Genomic DNA, 19,294 nt, shown 5'->3' on the forward strand with positions numbered 1-19,294 from the left:
TTTACTTGTGTGGGTTTAGACAGTGAGTTTTTACTGCCTTGTTTCAGACTTTATTCTGGTCTCTGGTAGCTCACTTACACCATTTGAATGGCATACACATCTTTTTATTCAGACCTGCTCTTCTCCGCCTTTTCAGGTTGAGCCTGTGAGCTGTGACTGAAAATGGCGCCAGTTGCCTGGTGTCAGCTCTCGAATCAAACTGTCTTTGTAGAGTTTGCCCACTCTCCACCTCCATGTGGCATCTATCTGTAGCTCCGTAATTTTCTTAAAACCTTGAGGTTGCAATGTTGCAACATTCCAGTTTATTTTTCATTGCTTTATCTAACTGTTCCTGAGCGTGAGTTTTCAACTATTACTCCATGGCCACGCCCCCAGAAGTCACTCTACCTTGTAAAAAAATTTATTTATTTATCTATTTTCCCCTTTTGTTGCCCTTGTTGTCTTTATTGTTGTAGTAGTTATTATTATTGTTGTTATTGACGTCGTAATTGCTGGATAGGACAGACAGAAATGGAGAGACGAGGGGAAGACAGAGAGGGAGAGAAAGGCAGATCTGCAGACCTGCTTCACCTGTGAAGTCACTCCCCTGCACTTACCTTTCTTTTTGTTGATGTGGTGTGGTATACATAACTCGCGTGTGTTGAACTGTTCCTGCATCCTTGAGATAATTCTTAGTTTATCATGACGAATTATTCTCTTGATATGCTGCTGTGTTCTATTAGCTTAGATTTTGCTGAGGATTGTTGTGCATTGTTAATCAGGGAACAATTAATTTTTTTGTAATGTTTTTTTCCTGCTTTGGGCTGGCTTACAGTGACATTTGCCTTACATAATGTGTTTAGAAGTGCAGCCTCCTTTTTTTTTTTTTTTTTTTGAAGAGTTTGAGTAGGATGAATGCTAGTTCTTCTACAAAAGTCTGTTCGAAATGATTGATAAAGCCCTCTAGACCTGAAATATTCTTGGGGAGGCTTTTCATTTCATTTCAGCTTTGATTTCTGTACGAGTGATTTATCTATTAACATTATCTACTTACTCCTGGGTTAATTTTGCGCTGTGTTGATTCTGTGGATGTATTCATTTCACTTAAGTTGTTGAATTTAGTCACATAGAGAAACTCATAATTGTAGCCAAGGGGTGGTGCACCTGCTTAAGCACACACATTATAGTGCGCAAGGAAGCAAGTTCAAGCCCCTGGTCCCCACCTGCAAGGGAAAAGCTTCACAACTGGTGAAGAAGGGCTGCAGGTGTCTCTGTCTCTCTCCCTCTAGATCTCAGCTCCCTTCTCAATTTCTTGCTGTCTCTATCCAATAGACAATAGAAACATAAAAATTAAAAAAGAGAAACATAATCTTTTATAAATCTTTGCATTTCTGCATCATTAGATATAATGTTGTTTCTCTCATTTCTGATTCTTTTTTTTTTCCATTTCTGATTCTTTAACATAGTTCTTTTTCTAGTTGAACCCACTTAGTGGTTTATTGCTTATTCTTTCTTTCTTTCTTTTCCTTTTTTTAAATTTATTTATTTATTTAAAGAAGGAGACATTAGCAAAACCATAGGAAAGGAGGGGTATAACTCCACACAATTCCCACCACCAGATCTCTATATCCCATCCCCTCCCCTGATAGCCCTCCCATTCTCTATCCCTCTGGGAGTATGGACCCAACATCATTGTGGGTTGCAGAAGGTGGAAGGTCTGGCTTCTGTAATTGCTTCCTCGCTGAACATGGGCATTGACTGGTTGATCCATACTCCCAGTCTGCCTCTCTCTTTCCCTAGTAGGGTAGGGCTCTGGGGAGGCAGAGCTCCAGGACACATTGGTGGGGTCATCTGTCCAGGGAAGTCTGGAACCTGGTGGCTGAAAAGAGAGTTAACATACAAAGCCAAACAAATTGTTGAACCATTTTGGACCTAAAGGCTGGAATAGTGCACATGAAGTGTTAGGGGGTACTCACTGCAGACTATTGTGTACTTCTGCTTTCAGGTATATATTTTCCCTAGTTTATGGATATGTGTGAACATATGCTCTATCTCAGGGGACCTGGTCTATATCTAGGTTTTGGGACTTTGTTAGGAGGTGAACCACCTGGAATGGAATTGGAGAATACTATGAAAGGAAAGGTCTAACCCGAGTAATGAAGTTGAAGGGTTGTCGTTCCACACCTGAAATCTCTGGACACAGTCTGAGCTGAAGCATGCTGAGGTGGTACTCATTGCATTGATTAGGTTGTGATCGGCGGATGCAATATTATTTGATATGTATTGAGAGAAGCATGCAGGAAAGTGCGCCCCATCCTAAGGTTCCAGGACTGGAGGAATTATAGGCTCTATAGTGGAGATGTGAGGTTCCTGCTGTCTTAGGGTTCAAGAAGACAATGGATAGTTATTGTTATCATCACATTATTTGGTAATTGGGTTAACTTTGAAAAGTCCTTTTATTAGGGTTTCCTGTATAATACCCAGCATCTTGTATATAGCTGTGCCACCGGTTCCTTCTGTTCTACCTGGTCTAGGCTTTTGAGAGAGTCAACATATCAAAGACTCAGCCTATGTATTAAAAAGACTCAGTCTGTGCTTTAAAAAGTTTGAGACATACAATCAATTTTTCCCCTCTCATATTAATTAAATAGTGATTTATATGACTACACTTTACTAGGAGTGTACATAAACACCATTCCCACCACCAAAAGACTGTGTCCCATCCCACCCATCCTTCCCCGCCCTCCCTGCTGCCCCGGGAAGCCGAATGTCCACCCTCCCCCTCACCACAGGGTTTTTACTTTGGTGCCCCACTCTCAATTTAGTCAGATCCTACTTTTAGTTTCCCTTGCTGTTCTTCTTTCTCAACTTCTGTTGATGAGTCGGATCATCCCATACTCATCTTTATTTTTCTGACTTAGTTCACTTAACATAATTCCTTCTAGCTCCATCCAAGATGGGCCAGAGAAGGTGGGTTCACTGTTTTTAATAGTTGTATAGTATTCCATTGTGTATATATACACCACAGCTTTCTCAGCCACTCATATGTTGTTGGGCACCAGGGTTGCTTCCAGGTTTTAGCTACTACGAATTGTGCTGCTATGAACATAGGTGTACACATATCTTTTTGATTGGGCATTATGGAATCCTTGAGGTATATCTCCAGAAGAAGAATTACTGGGTCATATGGAAGGTCCATGTCTAGCCTTGTGAGAGTTCTTCAGACTGCTCTCCAGAGAGGCTGGACCAATTTACATTCCCACCAGCAGCGCAGAAGGGTTCCTCTGTCCCCACATCCTCTCCAGCATTTGTTGCTGCTGTCCTTTTTGATGTATGCCATTCTCACAAGAGTGAGGTGGTATCTCAATGTTGTCTTTCTTTGCATTTCTCTGACAAACAGTGACTTGGAGCAGTTTTTCATATGTTTGTTAGCCTTTTGGATCTCCTCTGAAGTGAATGTTTTGTTCATATCCTGTGCCCATTTTTGGATGGGGTCATTTGCTTTTTTGGTGCTAACTTTGCTGAGCTCTTTGTATATTTTGGTGATTAATCTCTTGTCTGATGTACGTCATGTGAAAATCTTCTCCCATACTGTGTGGGGTCTCTTTGTTTGTGTGATAGTTTCTTTGGCTGTACAGAAGCTTTTCAATTTGATGTAGTCCCATTGGTCTGTTTCTGCTTTAGTCTTCCTTGCAATTGGGTTTGTTTCATCAAAGATGTCCTTGAGGTTTAGGTGGGAAAGTGTTCCACCAATGTTTTCCTCTAAGTACTTAATAGTTTCCCTTTCTTTCTTTCCTTCTTTCTTTCTTTCTTTCTTTCTTTCTTTCTTCCTTCCTTCCTTCCTTCCTTCCTTCCTTCCTTCCTTCCTTCCTTCCTTCCTTCCTCCCTTCTTTCCTTTCTTCCTTCCTTTCAAGTACTGCTCATCTCTGGCTTAAGGTGATGCCAGGTATTGAACTTGGGACCTTGGAGCCTCACATTTGAGAGTCTTTTGCGTAACCATTATGCTACATCACAATAATTTCTTTTTATTATTTCATAACCAGTTCTTGGTTTTATTGATCTTTCTGTTGTGTTGTCTTTTTGGTTTCAGTTTCATTAGTTTCTGCTCTGATTTTTGTTGCATTTGGTAGGACAGAGAGAAATGGAGAAAGGAGGAGAAGATGGGGGGGAGAGAAATAGAGACAGCTGCAGACCTGCTTCACTGCCTGTGAAGTGACTCCCCCTGCCAGTGGGGAGCCAGGGCTCAAACCAGGATCCTTATTCTGGTCCTTGCACTTCCCTCTGCTCTGATTTTTATGATTTCACTCTGTCTGCTGCCTTTGGGATGTCTTTTTTTGTTGTTCTTTTTCTAGTTTCGTCAGTTATAATGTTTGTTTATCTAAGGTCTTCTTGTTAATGTGGACTTTTATTACTATGAACTTCCCTCCTTATACTGTTTTACTGTATCCCAGAAAAAGTTCACCTAGTGTTCTTACTTTGCCATGGATCCTTTGCCAAGTCCATGACTGGCTCCCCCCCCCCCCCCCAACCCCACTGCACTGAAGGAGGTTTAGATGCTGTAGTGGTTTGTTCTCTATGTACCCCCCACCCTCCATCTGAAACAGTCAGCTAGGAGCAGTAATGTCTCAATGACAACAATAACAAAACATAGGATTTTGTATTTCACCTCTTTCATTATTTTACAGGTTTTCTTTTCTTTTTTCTTTTTTTTTTCTTTTTTTTACTTTTTCTTTCTTTCTTTTTAATAAGTTTATGGGTTTCAGTTCTTTATATTGCACATACACACAAATCCATCCAGTATGAATTGAGAGAGGCATGCAGGAAAGTGAGCCCCACCCTAGAGGTTCCAGGACTGGGGGAAATATAGGCTCTATAGAGGAAGTGGGAGGTTCCTGCTGTCTTAGGGTTTAAGAACGCAATATTTGGCAATTGGATTATCTTTGAAAATTCCATTGTTGGGATTTGCTGTATCATACACATCACCATAATTTATGTCCTTTGACATTATTTGTATATAGCTGTGTCTTATAGAGTAACACTACCGGTTGCTCCTGTTCTCCCTGTTCTAAGCTTTTAGAAGATTCAGCATTTCAAAGACTCAGCCTATGGTTTGTGCATTAAAAAGTTTTTTCCAATAAAGGGTAAAAAATGTTTGATACATGTAATCAATTTTCCTCATCTCATACTAATTAATTAAATAGTAATTTATATGACTGCAAGTTAATATGAGTGTACATAAACACCATTCCCATCACCAAAAGACTGTTCCATTCCATCCCATCCTCCCCCTACCCGCAGTGATGCTGAGTATCCACCCTCACCCTCCACCAACAGATTTTTACTTTGGTGCCCTGCTCCAAACTCAGTCAAATTCTGCTTTGAGTTTCCCTTTCTGTTCTTCTTTCTCAACTTCTGTTGATGAGTCAGATCATCCCATACTCATCTTCGTCTTTCTGACTTAGTTCACTTGACATACTTCCTTCTAGCTCCATCCGTGATGGGTCAGAGAAGGTGGGTTCATTGTTCTTAATAGCGTGTAGTATTCCATTGTGTGTGTGTGTGTGTGTATATATATATATATATATATACCATCACTTTCTCAGCCAATCATCTGTTGTTGGGCACCTGGTTTGCTTCCAAGTTTCAGCTATTACGAACTGTGCTGCTATGAACATAGTTGTACACTTATCTTTTGGGTTGGGTGTTACAGAGCCCTTTGGGGATATCCTTAGGAGAGGAATTACTGGGTCATATGGAAGGTCCATGTCCAGCCTTGTGAGAGTTCTCCAGACTGCTCTCCACAGAGGTTGGACCAATTTACATTCCTACCAGCAATGCAGAAGGGTTCCTCTGTCCCCACAGCCTCTTCAGCATTTGTTGTTGCTGTCCTTTTTTAAAATATGTTTTTTATTGTTTTTTTTTTAATTAAACATGATTCCCACCACTAAAAGACTGTGTCCCATCCTCCCATCCCCCTTTAAGCTGAACATCCACCCTCAACCTCAACCCAGGGTTTTTACTTTGGTGCCCTACTCCAGCTGCTGTACTTTTTGATGTATGCCATTCTCACAGGGGTGAGGTGGTATCTCAATGTTGTCTTTATTTACATTTCTCTGACAATCAGTTCTGGAGCAATTTTTCATGTGCTTGTTAGCCTTTTGGATCTCTTCTGTAGTGAATATTCTGTTGATCTCCTCTCCCTATTTTTGGATGCTGTCATTTGCTTTTTTGTTGCTAAGTTTGGTGAGCTCTTTGTATATTTTGGTTATTTGTCTCTTGTCTGATGTATAGCCTTTTGGATCTCTTCTGTAGTGAATGTTATGTTCATATCCTCTGCCCATTTTTGGATGAGGTCATTTGCTTTTTTGGTGCTAACTTTGCTGAGCTCTTTGTATATTTTGGTTATTAGTCTCTTGTCTGATGTATGGCATGTGAAGATCTTCTCCCATTCTGTGAGGGGTCTCTTTGTTTGAGTGATGGTTTCTTTAGCTGTGCAGAAGCTTTTCAATTTGATGTAGTCCCACTGATTTGTTTTTGTTTTAGTCTTCCTTGCAATTGGGTTTGTTTCATCAAAGATGTCCTTGAGGTTTAGGTGGGAAAATGTTCCACCAATGTTTTCCTCTAAGTATTTGATAGTTTCTGGTCTAACATCCAGGTCCAAGATCCATTTGGAGTTGAATTCTGTTTCTGGTGAGATTAAGTAGTTCAGTTTCATTCTTCTGTACACTTCAACCCAGTTTTCCCAGCACCATTTTTTAAAGAGTGCCTCCTTCCTGCATTTAAAACTTTGGGCTCCCAAATCAAAGATTAGATGTCCATTGGTGAGGGGAGGTTAGTTCTGGGCTTTCAATTCTGTTCCACTGGTCTGTGTACATATTTTTATTCCAGTATCAGGCTGTTTTGATGATGATGGCCTTATAATATAGTTTGAGATCTGCAAGTGTGATGACTCCATTTCTGTTTATTTTCCTCAAGATAGTTTTGGTAATTCTAGATGTTTTCTGGTTCTAGATAAATGACTTTAATTTTTATTCTATCCTCTTAAAGAAGCTTGGTGGAACGTTGATGGTATCACATTAAATTTGTATATAGCTTTGTGGAGAATATTCATTTCTTTCTTTTTTTTTTTAACCAGAGCACTCCTCAGCTCTGGCTTATGGTGGTGTGGGGGACTGAACCTAGGACTTTGGAGCTTTAGACACAAGAGTCTCTTTGCATAACCATTATGCTATCTACCCACATTTCTATGATACTAATTCTTCCAATCCATGAGCATGGGATGTCTTTCCATTTTTTGGTATCATTTTCTATTTTCTTGAATAATGACTCATAGTTTTCAGTATACAAGTCTTTCACTTCTTTGTTCAGCTTTATTCCTAGGTGTTTTATTGATTTTTCTGCAAGAGTGAATGGGAGTGAATTCTGGATATCCTCTTCTTTGGATTTAGTGTTTGCATAAAGAAATGCCACTGATTTTTGTACATTGATTTTGTAGCTTGACACCTTGCTATACTGTCTGATAACTTCCAGTATCTTTTTGCTGGATTCTTCAGGCTTTTCTGTATATGCTATCATATCATCTGCAAATAGTGAGAGCTTGACTTCTTCCCTTCCAATCTGTATTCCTTTGATTCCTTTCTCTTGCTTGATTGCTGTGGAGAGAACTTCCAATACTATGTTGAAGAGTAATGGTGAAATAGACTAGCCCTGTCTAGTCCCTGATCTGAGAGGGAGTGTTTTCAACTTCTGTCTGTTGAGTATGATTTTGGCTGTAGCTCTGCTCTAAATGGACTCCACTATCTTGAGGAATTTCCAACCTATTCCCATTTTTTTGCAGTGCTTTGAGCATGAATGGGTGTTGGGTTTTGTCAAAGGCTTTCTCTGCATCTATTGAGATAATCATGTGGTTTTTGGTTTTGCTTTTATGTGGTGAATGACATTGATTGATTTATGTATGTTGAACCAGCCTTGCATTCCTGGGATAAATCCCATTTGGTTGTGATGAACAATCTTTTTGATATACTGCTGTATCCTGTTGGCCAGGATCTTATTTAATATTTTGGCATCTATGTTCATCAGAGATATTGGTCTGTAGTTTTCCCTTTTTTGTTGTGTCCCTATCTGCTTTTTGTATCAGGATGATGTTGGCTTCATAGAAGGTGGAAGGGAGTGTTTCTGTTTCTTCGATCTTGTGGAAGAGCTTTAAAAGTATAGGTATTAACTGTTTGCTGAAAGTTTTGTAGAATTTGTTTTTAAAACCATCTGGTCTAGGACTTTTGATGTTGGAAAGACTTTCAATAACTGTTTCAATTTCTTTGTCTGTTATTGGTACATTTAGGTTCTTTAGTACTTTCTGCCTCAGTTTTGGAGGGATATATGTTTCTAGGAATTCTTCCATTTCTTCCAGATTTCCGGGCTTGGTGGTATATAGTTCTTCATAATAGTTTAACATGATTTTTTGATTTCTGTAGTGTCCGTTGTGATATCTCCTCTATCATTTACAATTCTATTTATTTGAGTCTTCTCTCCCCCCTTTTTTTTAGTGAGTCTGGATAGGGGTTTCTCAATCTTGTTTAATTTTTCAAAGAACCAACATTTGTCTTCATTGATCTTTTGTATGGTTCTCTTATTTTCTTTTTAATTTTTTATCTATAAGAAGGAACCATTGACTAACCAATAGGATAAGAGGGGTACAACTCCACACAACTCCCATCACCAGAACTCTGTATCCCATCCCCTCCCCTGATAGCTTTCTTATTCTTTAATCCTCTGGGAGTATGGACCCAAAGTGATTGTGGGATGCAGATGGTTGAAGGTCTGGCTTCTGTAATTGCTTCCCCGCTGAACATGGGAGTTGACAGGTCGATCCATACTCCTAGCCTGCCTCTCTCTTTCCCTAGTAGGGTGGGGCTCTGGGGAAGCAGAGCTCCAGGACACATTGGTGAGGTTGTCTTTCCAGGGAAGTCTGGTAGGCATCATGCTAGCATCAGGCACCTGGTGGTTGAAAAGAGAGTTAACATACAAAACCAAACAAATTGTTGACCAATCATGAACCTAAAGTCTGGAATAGTGCAGATGAAGAGTTGGGGGTGGTTTCTCCATTTTGTAGATAGATAGTAGGCATAGTTTAATGACATTCCAAAGGGCCTGTGGCTATACTAGTGTTTTTTTTTTTTTTTTGAGTCTACTTCCTAAACCTTCTACCTGAGTTTGAACTGCACTAAAGGAGTCCTTGCAGTTCTGTTTGAAAATTTTCTTTCATGCTTCCCAACTGATTAGTGAACTCTGCTTGAAGTTCTTCTTTCAAGCTTTGTAGCTTCTTATCAAATTCTGTTCTGAGTTCTTCTTTTGCATATCTTAATTCCAAATGCTCTTTAAATTCTTGCTTAAATTCTTGTAGTGTTCTCATAATAAGATTTATATAGTCTGTCTCTGATAGACTTTCTGCATCTGGAATTTCTTGCATTTCGTTTGTTTTGCTTCTGTTTGTTGTGGCATATTTTGTTTGTTTCTTTGTTTAAGCAGGTATGGTGTTGGTCATTGTTGGCCAGCAGGTGGTGCTGTTGTCACCTCTAGGTTTCTCTTGTTTGTATAATCCATGGCAGTGGTTGGGGGAGGGGTGATTTAGGCTATCCCGTGGTCTCCAAAGCTATCTGATTTTTGTGTCCTTGCTTAAATTCAGGCTGAGGCTGTAGTTCTTTCAGCTGTAGATTATGAGTCCAATCGATCTTGTGTTCAGTTGTTGTATAGGGGAGAGCGCAAATCAGGTCGAGGTTACTCCATAAACCACGTCTTCCAGAAGTCTAAATGGTTTTCTATAATGAATTCAATTCCTCACTGATCTTTATTTGTACTTTAAAACAATTATTATTGATTTAGTAATGATCGACAAGACCATAGGATAAAAGGGGTACAATTCCACACAGTGCATGGCACCAGAGCTCCATATCCCACCCCATCCATTGAAAGCTTTTCTATTCTTTTTTCTCTTTTATGATTTTTAAAATTTTAATTTATTTATAAAAAGAAAACATTGACAAAACCGTAGGATAAGAGAGGTACAACTTCACACAATTACCACCACCAAAACTCCGTATCCCATCCCCCCCCATAGCTTTTCTATTCTTTATCCTTCTGAGAGTATGGACCCAGGATCATTATGGGGTGCAGAAGGTGGAAGGTCTGGCTTCTATAATTGCTTTTCTGATGGACATGGGCTTTGGCAGGTCTATCCATACTTCCAGCCTGTTCCTATGTTTCCTTATTGGGGCAGGGTTCTGGAGAAGTGGTGTTTGAGGGTACATTGGTGAGGTCATCTGCCTAAGGAGTTCAGCTTATCATTGCGGTAGCATCTGCAACTTGGTGGCTAAAAAGCATTAAGATATAAAGCAGAACAAATTATTTAATAATCAGAAACAAATTTCCTTTTTTTAAAAGACTTTATTTATTAACTAGTGAGAAAGGTAGGAGGAGAGAGAGAGCGAGAGAGAAAGAACCAGACATCACTCTGGTACATGTGCTGCTGGGGATTGAATTTAGGATCTCATGCTTGAGAATCTAGTGCTTTATCCATTGTGCCACCTCCTGGACCACAGGAACAAATTTTCTGTAATGAATTCCTCACTGACTTTCATTTGTACTTTATTTATTATTATTATTGATTTAATAATGATGGACAAGACCTTAGGTTAAGAGGGGTACAATTCCACACAATTCACACCACCAGAGCTCCATATACCACTCTCCCCCCCATTGAAAGCTTCCCTATCCCTCTGGAAGCATGGACCCAGGATCATTTTGGGGTACAGAAGGTGGAGGGTCTGGCTTCTTTAATTGCTTCCACACTGAATATGGGTGTTGACAGGTTAATCCATACTCCCAGCTTGTTCCTATCTTTTCCGAGTGGGGCAGGGCTCTGGAGAGGTGGGGTTCAAGGGTACATGGATGAGGTCATCTGCCTAGAGTGTTCAGGTTGCCGTTGTGGTAGCATCTGCAACTTGGTGGCTGAAAAAGCATTAAGATATAAAGCAGAACAAATTGTTTAATAATCAGTAACCTAAAGGTAAGAATATAGCAGATTTGGGATCTCCATTTTGGAAAAAGCTAGTAGAACTATTTTAGGTATGTCTCAAGGGGGTCATGACTTTACTAATTTTTGCCTGAGCCTGACAGCTAACATTCAGGTGGGCTTTAGCCCTCTAGTATGGTATGGTCTCGGTAGGTAGTGTCAAAGTTGGAAATAAGACTAGAAAGCTGGGTCAGGGAAGAGAGTAGCTCCCAAATATGGGAAAAATATATAAGTATCATTAACTGTAAGCACCATCGATTTGATCTGGGGCCCATATTCAGCACAGAAACCTGTGTAACCTCTGCATCCCTGTAAGTCTGAGCTCACATTCCACGGTCATAGCTAGGAATATTCTAGGTTACACTCATTATTTCAGGACCTATCTTTGACCCAGCTTCCCTTTGGAGAATGGGACAGTCCCTACTATTGGTGTTCCACATTGAGGGCAAGGTCCTATAGAGGTCCACAAGAGGGTCCATGATTCTGTTCCTGATGGAAATGACCAGTGACGGTGGAAGAGGGATCTGTTAGAGGTCTACACCTATCATGTCTATTTGGGAATCCCAGAATTCCATGACTCGGGCCCTGGATAATGGAGTGACCTTGTAGTGACCAAAAGAGCCATCATTAAAGTATGCTGGTCTCTTGCCCTTATCCAACTTTTGTAGTCCTTACTTTGTCTGACAAGGTTAGCCTTAGATTGATTGAGGGAAGTGAAATAGGAAGTAGGTGAGAAGGGTATCTAGGTCTAGAACATATTTGATTAAATATGATTTTTTAGGTCTTTCTACTTGCTTGCTGCACTTATTGAATCACTGAAAACTATTGTATACTTTTACTTTAAGGTATATATTTCTCCTTAACTTATGAATACATGTGTATATGTGCTCTATCTCATTGGGCCTGGTCTATGTCTAGGTTCTGGAACTTTGTTAGGAATTACACCACCGGAAATGGTATATTCCAAGGGGCCCATGACTTTAGACAAAAATCAAATCCAAGATATATCACAAAATTCAACAACAAATGATAATTCAAAAATGACAAAACTAAACAACAAGAAACAAATTTATAAAGCTATTATACAGGCATATAAAAATATTTACTGTGATTTTTTTAATCATGAAAATGCAAGTCAAAATGACAATGAGATATTTCTTTACATCTGCGAGAGACACCCTCAATCACAAAGGCCAAAATTAAAAGCAAAGCTAAAGGTATGGAAAGAAAAAAAGAAATCCTTATGTACTGTTGGTGGCTATGTAAAGTGATGCAGCAGCAAAGAAGAAAAGGGTATTCTTAGGAGTCTAGGTCTTTGCAGCACACAACTCACCAGCTGCATTTCGGATACCCTTGACCTCCCCCTCTCCTACCACAACTTCTAGTGAGGAGAATCTCAGGACTATAGTCACAGTGCCACCTGCTGGTAAAAAAAATCAAACCAGGATGTATTCTATATATTTTGGTAGACCCTTTCCTGATTTGGGGATCAGACTGACATCAGCCTCACAGAATGCAATTGAGAATGTTTCCTTCACTGCAATTATTTTGGGAAGAGTTTAGGGAGAGTGGGTGTTCTTCTCTGAAAGTCTTAGAATTTGTTAGTAAAGTCATCTGGGTTTGGGATTTTTTTCTCATGGGAGAAAACATTTGTTCACTTCTTCAGTTGGTCACTTTAGGCTATCTACCTCCTTTTGGGTCTAGCTTGTTAGGTAATATGATTATAAAATGTGTCCATTTCATCTAGGTTTTTTTTTTTTCCTCCTCCAGGGTTATTGCTGGGCTCGGTGCCTGCACCATGAATCCACCGCTCCTGGAGGCCATTTTTTCCCCCTTTTGTTGCCCTTGTTGTAGCTTCTTGTGGCTATTATTATTGCCCTTGTTGACGCAATTCGTTGTTGGATAGGACAGAGAGAAATAGAGAGAGGAGGGGAAGACAGAAAAGGGGAGAGAAAGATAGACACCTGCAGACCTGCTTCACCGCCTGTGAAGCGACTCCCCTGCAGGTGGGGAGCCGGGGGCTCGAACCGGGATCCTTACACTGGTTCCTGCGCTTTGTGCCACATGTGCTTAACCCACTGCGCCACCGCCCGACCCCCTCATCTAGGTTTTATAATCAGTTTACATAGCTCATACTGTTCCTGTGCAATCCTCTGTATCTCTGTTGTCATCAGTTGTAATTTCACCTCTTATTTCTGATTGCTTTGTCATAGGTTTCCTTCGTTTATCTTCATGAGTCTGGTCAAGGGTTTATCTTTTTGAGGAACTAACTTTTTGTTAAATATGTATTCCTTTTTGTTGCCCTTGTTGTTTTATTGTTGTAGTTATTATTGTTGTTGTTATTGATGTCGTCGTTGTTGGATAGGACAGAGAGAAGTGGAGAGAGGAGGAGAAGACAAAGACGGGGAGAGAAAGATAGACACCTGCAGACCCGCTTCACCGCTTGTGAAGCGACTTCCCTGCAGGTGGGAAGCCGGGGGCTTGAACTGGGATTCTTACGCTGGTCCTTGCGCTTTGCGCCATCTGCACTTAACCAGCTGCGCTACCGCCAAACTCCCGGAGCTAGCTTTTTGATGTCATTGATTTGTTGAACATTTTTCTGCTCTGATTTTTATTATTTTCCTCTTTCTGCTGGCCATTGCATCTCTTTACTGCTTCTTGTCTAGTTGTATCTCTTGGTTTATTTTTAGATCTATCATTAAATGTCTCTCTTGTTTGTTCATGTGAGTCTGAACTGGCGTGAACTTCTCCCTTTTACTACTTTTGCTGCAGCCCATAGGATCTGGTAGCTGATTCTTTCATTTTTTTCTTCTCCAGAATTTTTTTCTTCAGTGATTCATATGTTATTCAGAAGCATGCTACTTAGCCTCCATCTTTGGAGAGGTGTATTTCTCTTTTCCTTTTTGTGGTTGATTTTTGGCATCATGGTCCAAAAAAACATACTTTTAAAACATTTAATATTCACATATTTACTAAGATTGTCTTTGTGTTCTAACATATAATCAGTCCTAAAATATTTCATGCCCACTTGAGAAGAATGTGTATTCAATTATTTTGAGGTGGAATGTTCTGTATATATCTGTTAGGTTCATCTTCTCTCTGGTTTTATTTAAGGCCACTATCACCTTGTTGATTTTTTTTGTCTAATGACCTGTCTCTTGCAGTGAGTGATGTATTAAGATCTCCAACTATTATTGTGTTGCGGTTAACATCTGCTTTGATGTCAGTTAATGTATCTAAGTGTACCTGTGTTGGGAGCATATCTAGTGATGATAACTACATCTTTCTGCTGGATTGATCATTTAACCATTATGTAGTATCAATCTCTGCCTCTCTTTTTTTTATTTAAGAAAGGATAAATTAACAAAACCATAGGGTAGGAGGGATACAACTCCACACAATTCCCACCACCCAATCTCCATATCCCATCCCCTCCCCTGATAGCTTTCCCATTCTCCATCCCTCTGGGAGCATGGACCCAGGGTCATTGTGGGTTGCAGAAGGTAGAAGGTCTGGCTTTTGTAATTGCTTCCCCGCTGAACATGGGCATTGACTGGTCGGTCCATACTCCCAGTCTGCCTCTCTCTTTCCCTGGTAGGGTGGGTCTCTGGGGAAGTGGAGCTCCAGGACACGTTGGTGGGGTTTTCAGTCCAGGGAAGCCTGGCCGACATCCTGATGACATCTGGAACCTGGTGACTGAAAAGAGAGTTAACATACAAAGCCAAACAAATTGTTGAGCAATCATGGACCCAAAGGTTGGAATAGTGGAGAGGAAGTGTTAGGGGGATACTCACTGCAATCTCTAGTGTACTTCTGCTTTCAGGTATATATTTTGCAATAGTTTATAGATACGTGTGAATATATGCTCTCTCTCACAGAAACTGGTGTAGATCTCTGTCTCTTATTACCTTCTTTGCCTGCATCTTATTGGGAAGCAAAGTATCTGTTCCTTGCCTTTTTTCTACCTCATTGACTTGGAACACTTTGCTCTAGTCTGCTACTTGGAGCTTTTATTTCTGTTTCTTTCATATATATTTTCTGGAGACATAGAATGGACTGTTCTAGCTTATTTATTTATTTATTTATTTATTTATTTATTTATAAAAAGGAAACATTGACAAAACCATAGGATAAGAGGGGTACAACTCCACACAATTCCCACCACCAGAACTCCGTATCCCATCCCCTCCCCTGATAGCTTTCCTATTTTTTTTTTAATTTTTTTTTTTAAGAAAGGATTAATTAACAAAACCATAGGGTAGGAGGGGTACAACTCCACACAATTCCCACCGCCCAATCTCCATATCCCACCCCCTCCCCCGATAGCTTTCCCATTCTCTATCCCTCTGGGCGCATGCTCCTGGTAGCCATAGTTACCACCGAAAAGTCTAATACAAGTCTGGTTGTGCTGCCTATATAAGTCATTTCCTGGGGCCAGGTGGTGGCGCACCTGGTTGAGTGCACATGTTACAGTGCGATACCAGTTTTGATCCCCTGGTTCCCACCTCCAGGGGGAAAGCTTCACAAGTGGTGAAATAGGGCTGCGGGTGTCTCTCTCCCTCCCTATCACCCCCTCCCTCTCGATTTCTACCTGTCTCTATCCAACAAATAAATAAAGATAATTTTTTTAAAAAGTCATTTTCTTCTTTTCCCTGACAACTTGCCTTTTTTTTTGGTTCTTGACTTTTGATAGTTTTATGTTTCTTAATTTGGTCTACTTAGGTTTAAGAATTTGGAAGTTGTCTCCTTCCTGAACATCTACATCCTGACCATATCCCAGATTTGAAAATTTTCTATTATTCTTTGAATATGGTTTCTGCTTGCTTTGCTCCTCTCTGAAACCATTATAACTCTGATATTTGCCTTTCTAATGGAATCTTCAATCTCTTGAAGATTTCATTCATTTTTCCTAGACCTTTTTTCTCCTACTTTGAAGTCAAAGAGTGTAGACATTTTTTTCTTCTATTCATGATGTTCTCTCTTCTAAATGAATAACCCTACTTCACTGACTTGCCATTTGAAATTGTGGTGTGCTCACAATGTCCTTCATACACTGTAGCTATTTTCATTTTTTGTAGTGTGAACCTTTGAAGTCCTGCACTTCTTTCTTACTCCATTTCTCCATATTAAATTGAGAGCTTTTTGTATCTTCAAGTTTCCTAACAATGTATTTTCTAAATTCTTTCCCTGGTAGATCATCTAGATCTGCATTATTATCTATCTGGGTGCTGTGTTAATTTTCTATAATGGAATTTTCCCAGATTTATCCATCTATTTTAGTATCCATCGTTGGCCAGCAGGTAACACTGGTTCTCTTTTGCATGTGAGCTGCAGGAGACGTAAGGACTTTTGAAGAGTGACTTAGTGTTAATGGTGCCTGATGTCCCTTTAAATTTTTTTGTTTTTATGTATTCTTGGATAGAGACAGAGATTTAGAGAGGGTAGGGAGGATAGAGAGGAAGAGAGACAGAGAGATACCTGCAAGCTCTATTTCACCACTCATGAAGCTTTCCCTCTGCAGGTGGGAACCAGGGGCTTGAACCAGGTCCTTGTACACTACTGTGTGTGCTTAACCATGTGCACCACCACCTGGTGCCCTGATGTCTCTTCAACAGAGCCTTAGACTGAGGGAGAGAGGGATTCCAGATCTCTTTCAGCTATCCCCAGGTTGTTTCCTGAAAGCTGGAACTTTGCTGTGAGGTTTAAGTCATTTACCACCCTCAGATAGTTTCACAATACTCTCTAGGATCTTTATGGCAGCTGAGACATCTTAGCATTTGATCTGTATTCCTTTTGCCAAAAGGGTACATTGTTCAGTTCCTTTATTTTCCTATGGGCTCCCTGGTGTTTGCTCAAGTGCTGTGGTCTCCACAGCTCTAAAAAGCAGTTAGAAGCTTCTTTTCCTAATCCATACAGTTCCTGAATGGTGTTGCATAGTTTCTTCAATCCACCATCAGACTTTGAAGTGATTGCAGTTATGTCACCTGCCAGCAATGTAGTGTCCAGCATGTGCTTCAGTCTTTCTCTTCTCCTCTTGTTCCCTCTTGTACATACACAATCACGAAACATCAGTGATATTTATTTTTCTTTAACAGAAATCCTGGTTCTGCTCTGATGTAATTTGCTGAGATGTTTTGTTTTAACAATTGTTTTCAGGGAGACAGTCAATCTCCCGACCTTACATTTCCATAATTCTACATTGAGAGTCCTCTCCCATGTATCTGTTATCGTGATTTTTAAATTTTCTGTTTGCTATATTTTTGTATGCTAATTTGTTCCTTTTGCTCAAAGTGTATCCTTTTGTCTCAAAGTGTATCTTTGAGACTCCCTGTTGTATTTTTAGTTCAACTATTATATCCTCAAGTCTAAGACATGCTCAGACATTTCCTGTATTTTATCTGTCTTTGTAGTTCTCAGTGTTCCGTTGTGTGTGTCATGCCAGAGAACAAACATCATCTTGGTAGGAGGCAAGCTGTCTGGAAGCCTGTGGACCCATGTGTGGGAAGGGTAGATTTTTTATTGGGATTACTTGCCATCTGTTTCCAACAAGTACCACAGATAAAAGTAAAGATAAATTAATAAAAGTTGCTACTCAACTATTGAAAAATGGTGAATTCACCTTCTTTACCTCATCTTGGATGGAGTTTGAAGGGATCATGTTAAGTGAGATAAATCAGAAAGAAAAGGATGAATATGGGATGATTTCACTCATAGACAGAAGTTTAAAAACAAGAACAGAAGGGAAAACACAAAGCAGAACTTGAACTGCAGTTCCTGTATTGCACTAAAGTAAAAGATTGGGGTGGGAGGGGGGCTCAGATCCTGGAACATGATGGCAGAGGAGGACCTAGTGGGGTTGAACTGTTATGTGGAAAACTGAGAAATGTTACACATGTACAAACTACTGTATTTTACTGTCAACTGTAAACCATTAATCCCCCAATAAATAAATAAATAAATAAAGTTTCTCTAGAGTAATGTAACACCACTTTTACTGTGAGTCAAGATCCCTGTGAATCACATGGATGTTAGATAGGTGTTTGATTGGTGTTTCTCAGGGACTTCTTATACTGCCTTGTGGAAACCTAGGAAGAAATTGTGGTTTCTGTTTTTTTTTTTAATTTTCTTTTATTTATTTAAAAATTTTGTTTATTGGGGAATTAATGTTTTATATTCAACAGTAAATACAATAGTTTGTACATGCATAACATTTCTCAGTTTTCCATATAACAACACAACCCTCACTAGGTCCTCTGTCATCCTTTTTGGACCTGTATTCTCCCCCCACACCCACTTCAGAGTCTTTTACTTTGGTGCAATATGCCAACTCCAGTTCAGGTTCTACTTGTGTTTTCTCTTCTGATCTTGTTTTTCAAATTCTGCCTGAGAGTGAGATCATCCCATATTCATACTTCTGTTTCTTTCATTTCACTTAACATGATTTTTTTCAGGCTCCATCCAAGATCGGCTGAAAACAGTGAAGTCACCGTTTTTAATAGGTGAGTAGTATTCCATTGTGTATTTATACCACAACTTGTTCAGCCACTCATCTGTTGTTGGATACCTGAGTTGCTTCCAGGTTTTGGCTATTACAAATTGTGCTGCTAAGAACATACATATATACAGATCTTTTTGGATGGATGTGTTGGGTTCCTTAGGATATACCCCCAGGAGAGGAATTGCAGAATCATAGGTTAGGTCCATTTCTAGCCTTCTGAGAGTTCTCCAGATTCTTCTCCACAGAGGCTAGACCAATTTATATTCCCACCAGCAGTGCAGGAGGGTTCCTTTGACTCCACAACCTCTCCAGCATTTGCTGCTGTTACTCACACGGACAGATGACCTCACCAATGTGACCTGGAACCCCACCTCTCCAGAGCCCTGCCCCACTAGGGAAAGATAAGGACAGGCTGGGAGTATGGGTAAACCTGTGAACACCCATGTTCAGTGGAGAAGCAATTACAGAAGCCAGATCTCCAACCCTCTGCACCCCATAATGACCCTGAGTTCATGCTTCCAGAGAGATAAAGAATAGAAAATAGAAAAGCTTCCAATGGAGGAGATTGGATATGGACCTCTGGTAATAGGAAATGTGTGGAATTTCACCCCTCTTATACTATAGTTTTGCAGATATTTTCTATTTTTTATTTTATAAATAAATTAAATAAAAATTGTCAGTTTTTGGTATCAGGGTAACTTTGCTTTCATGAAAAAGTTTTGGAATATTCTTAATCACTGATTTTTTGA

General features: G+C 39.9%; 1 protein-coding gene across 1 annotated transcript in view; it reads right to left on the reverse strand.

Annotated features, from left to right (window-relative positions):
- Window positions 1-10,541: 10,541 nt before the first annotated feature.
- LOC132535849 (zinc finger protein 277-like) overlaps window positions 10,542-19,294 on the reverse strand; it is a 177,033-nt gene continuing 168,280 nt past the window's right edge. Inside the window, exon 3 of the mRNA XM_060183276.1 lies at window positions 10,542-10,983. Within this exon, the coding sequence (XP_060039259.1) occupies window positions 10,910-10,983 (74 nt within the window). The 3' untranslated portion in view covers window positions 10,542-10,909. The remainder of the gene's footprint in view (window positions 10,984-19,294) is intronic.

The sequence above is a fragment of the Erinaceus europaeus genome, chromosome X (genome assembly GCF_950295315.1).
Source record: "Erinaceus europaeus chromosome X, mEriEur2.1, whole genome shotgun sequence".
Classification (NCBI taxonomy): Eukaryota; Metazoa; Chordata; class Mammalia; order Eulipotyphla; family Erinaceidae; genus Erinaceus; species Erinaceus europaeus.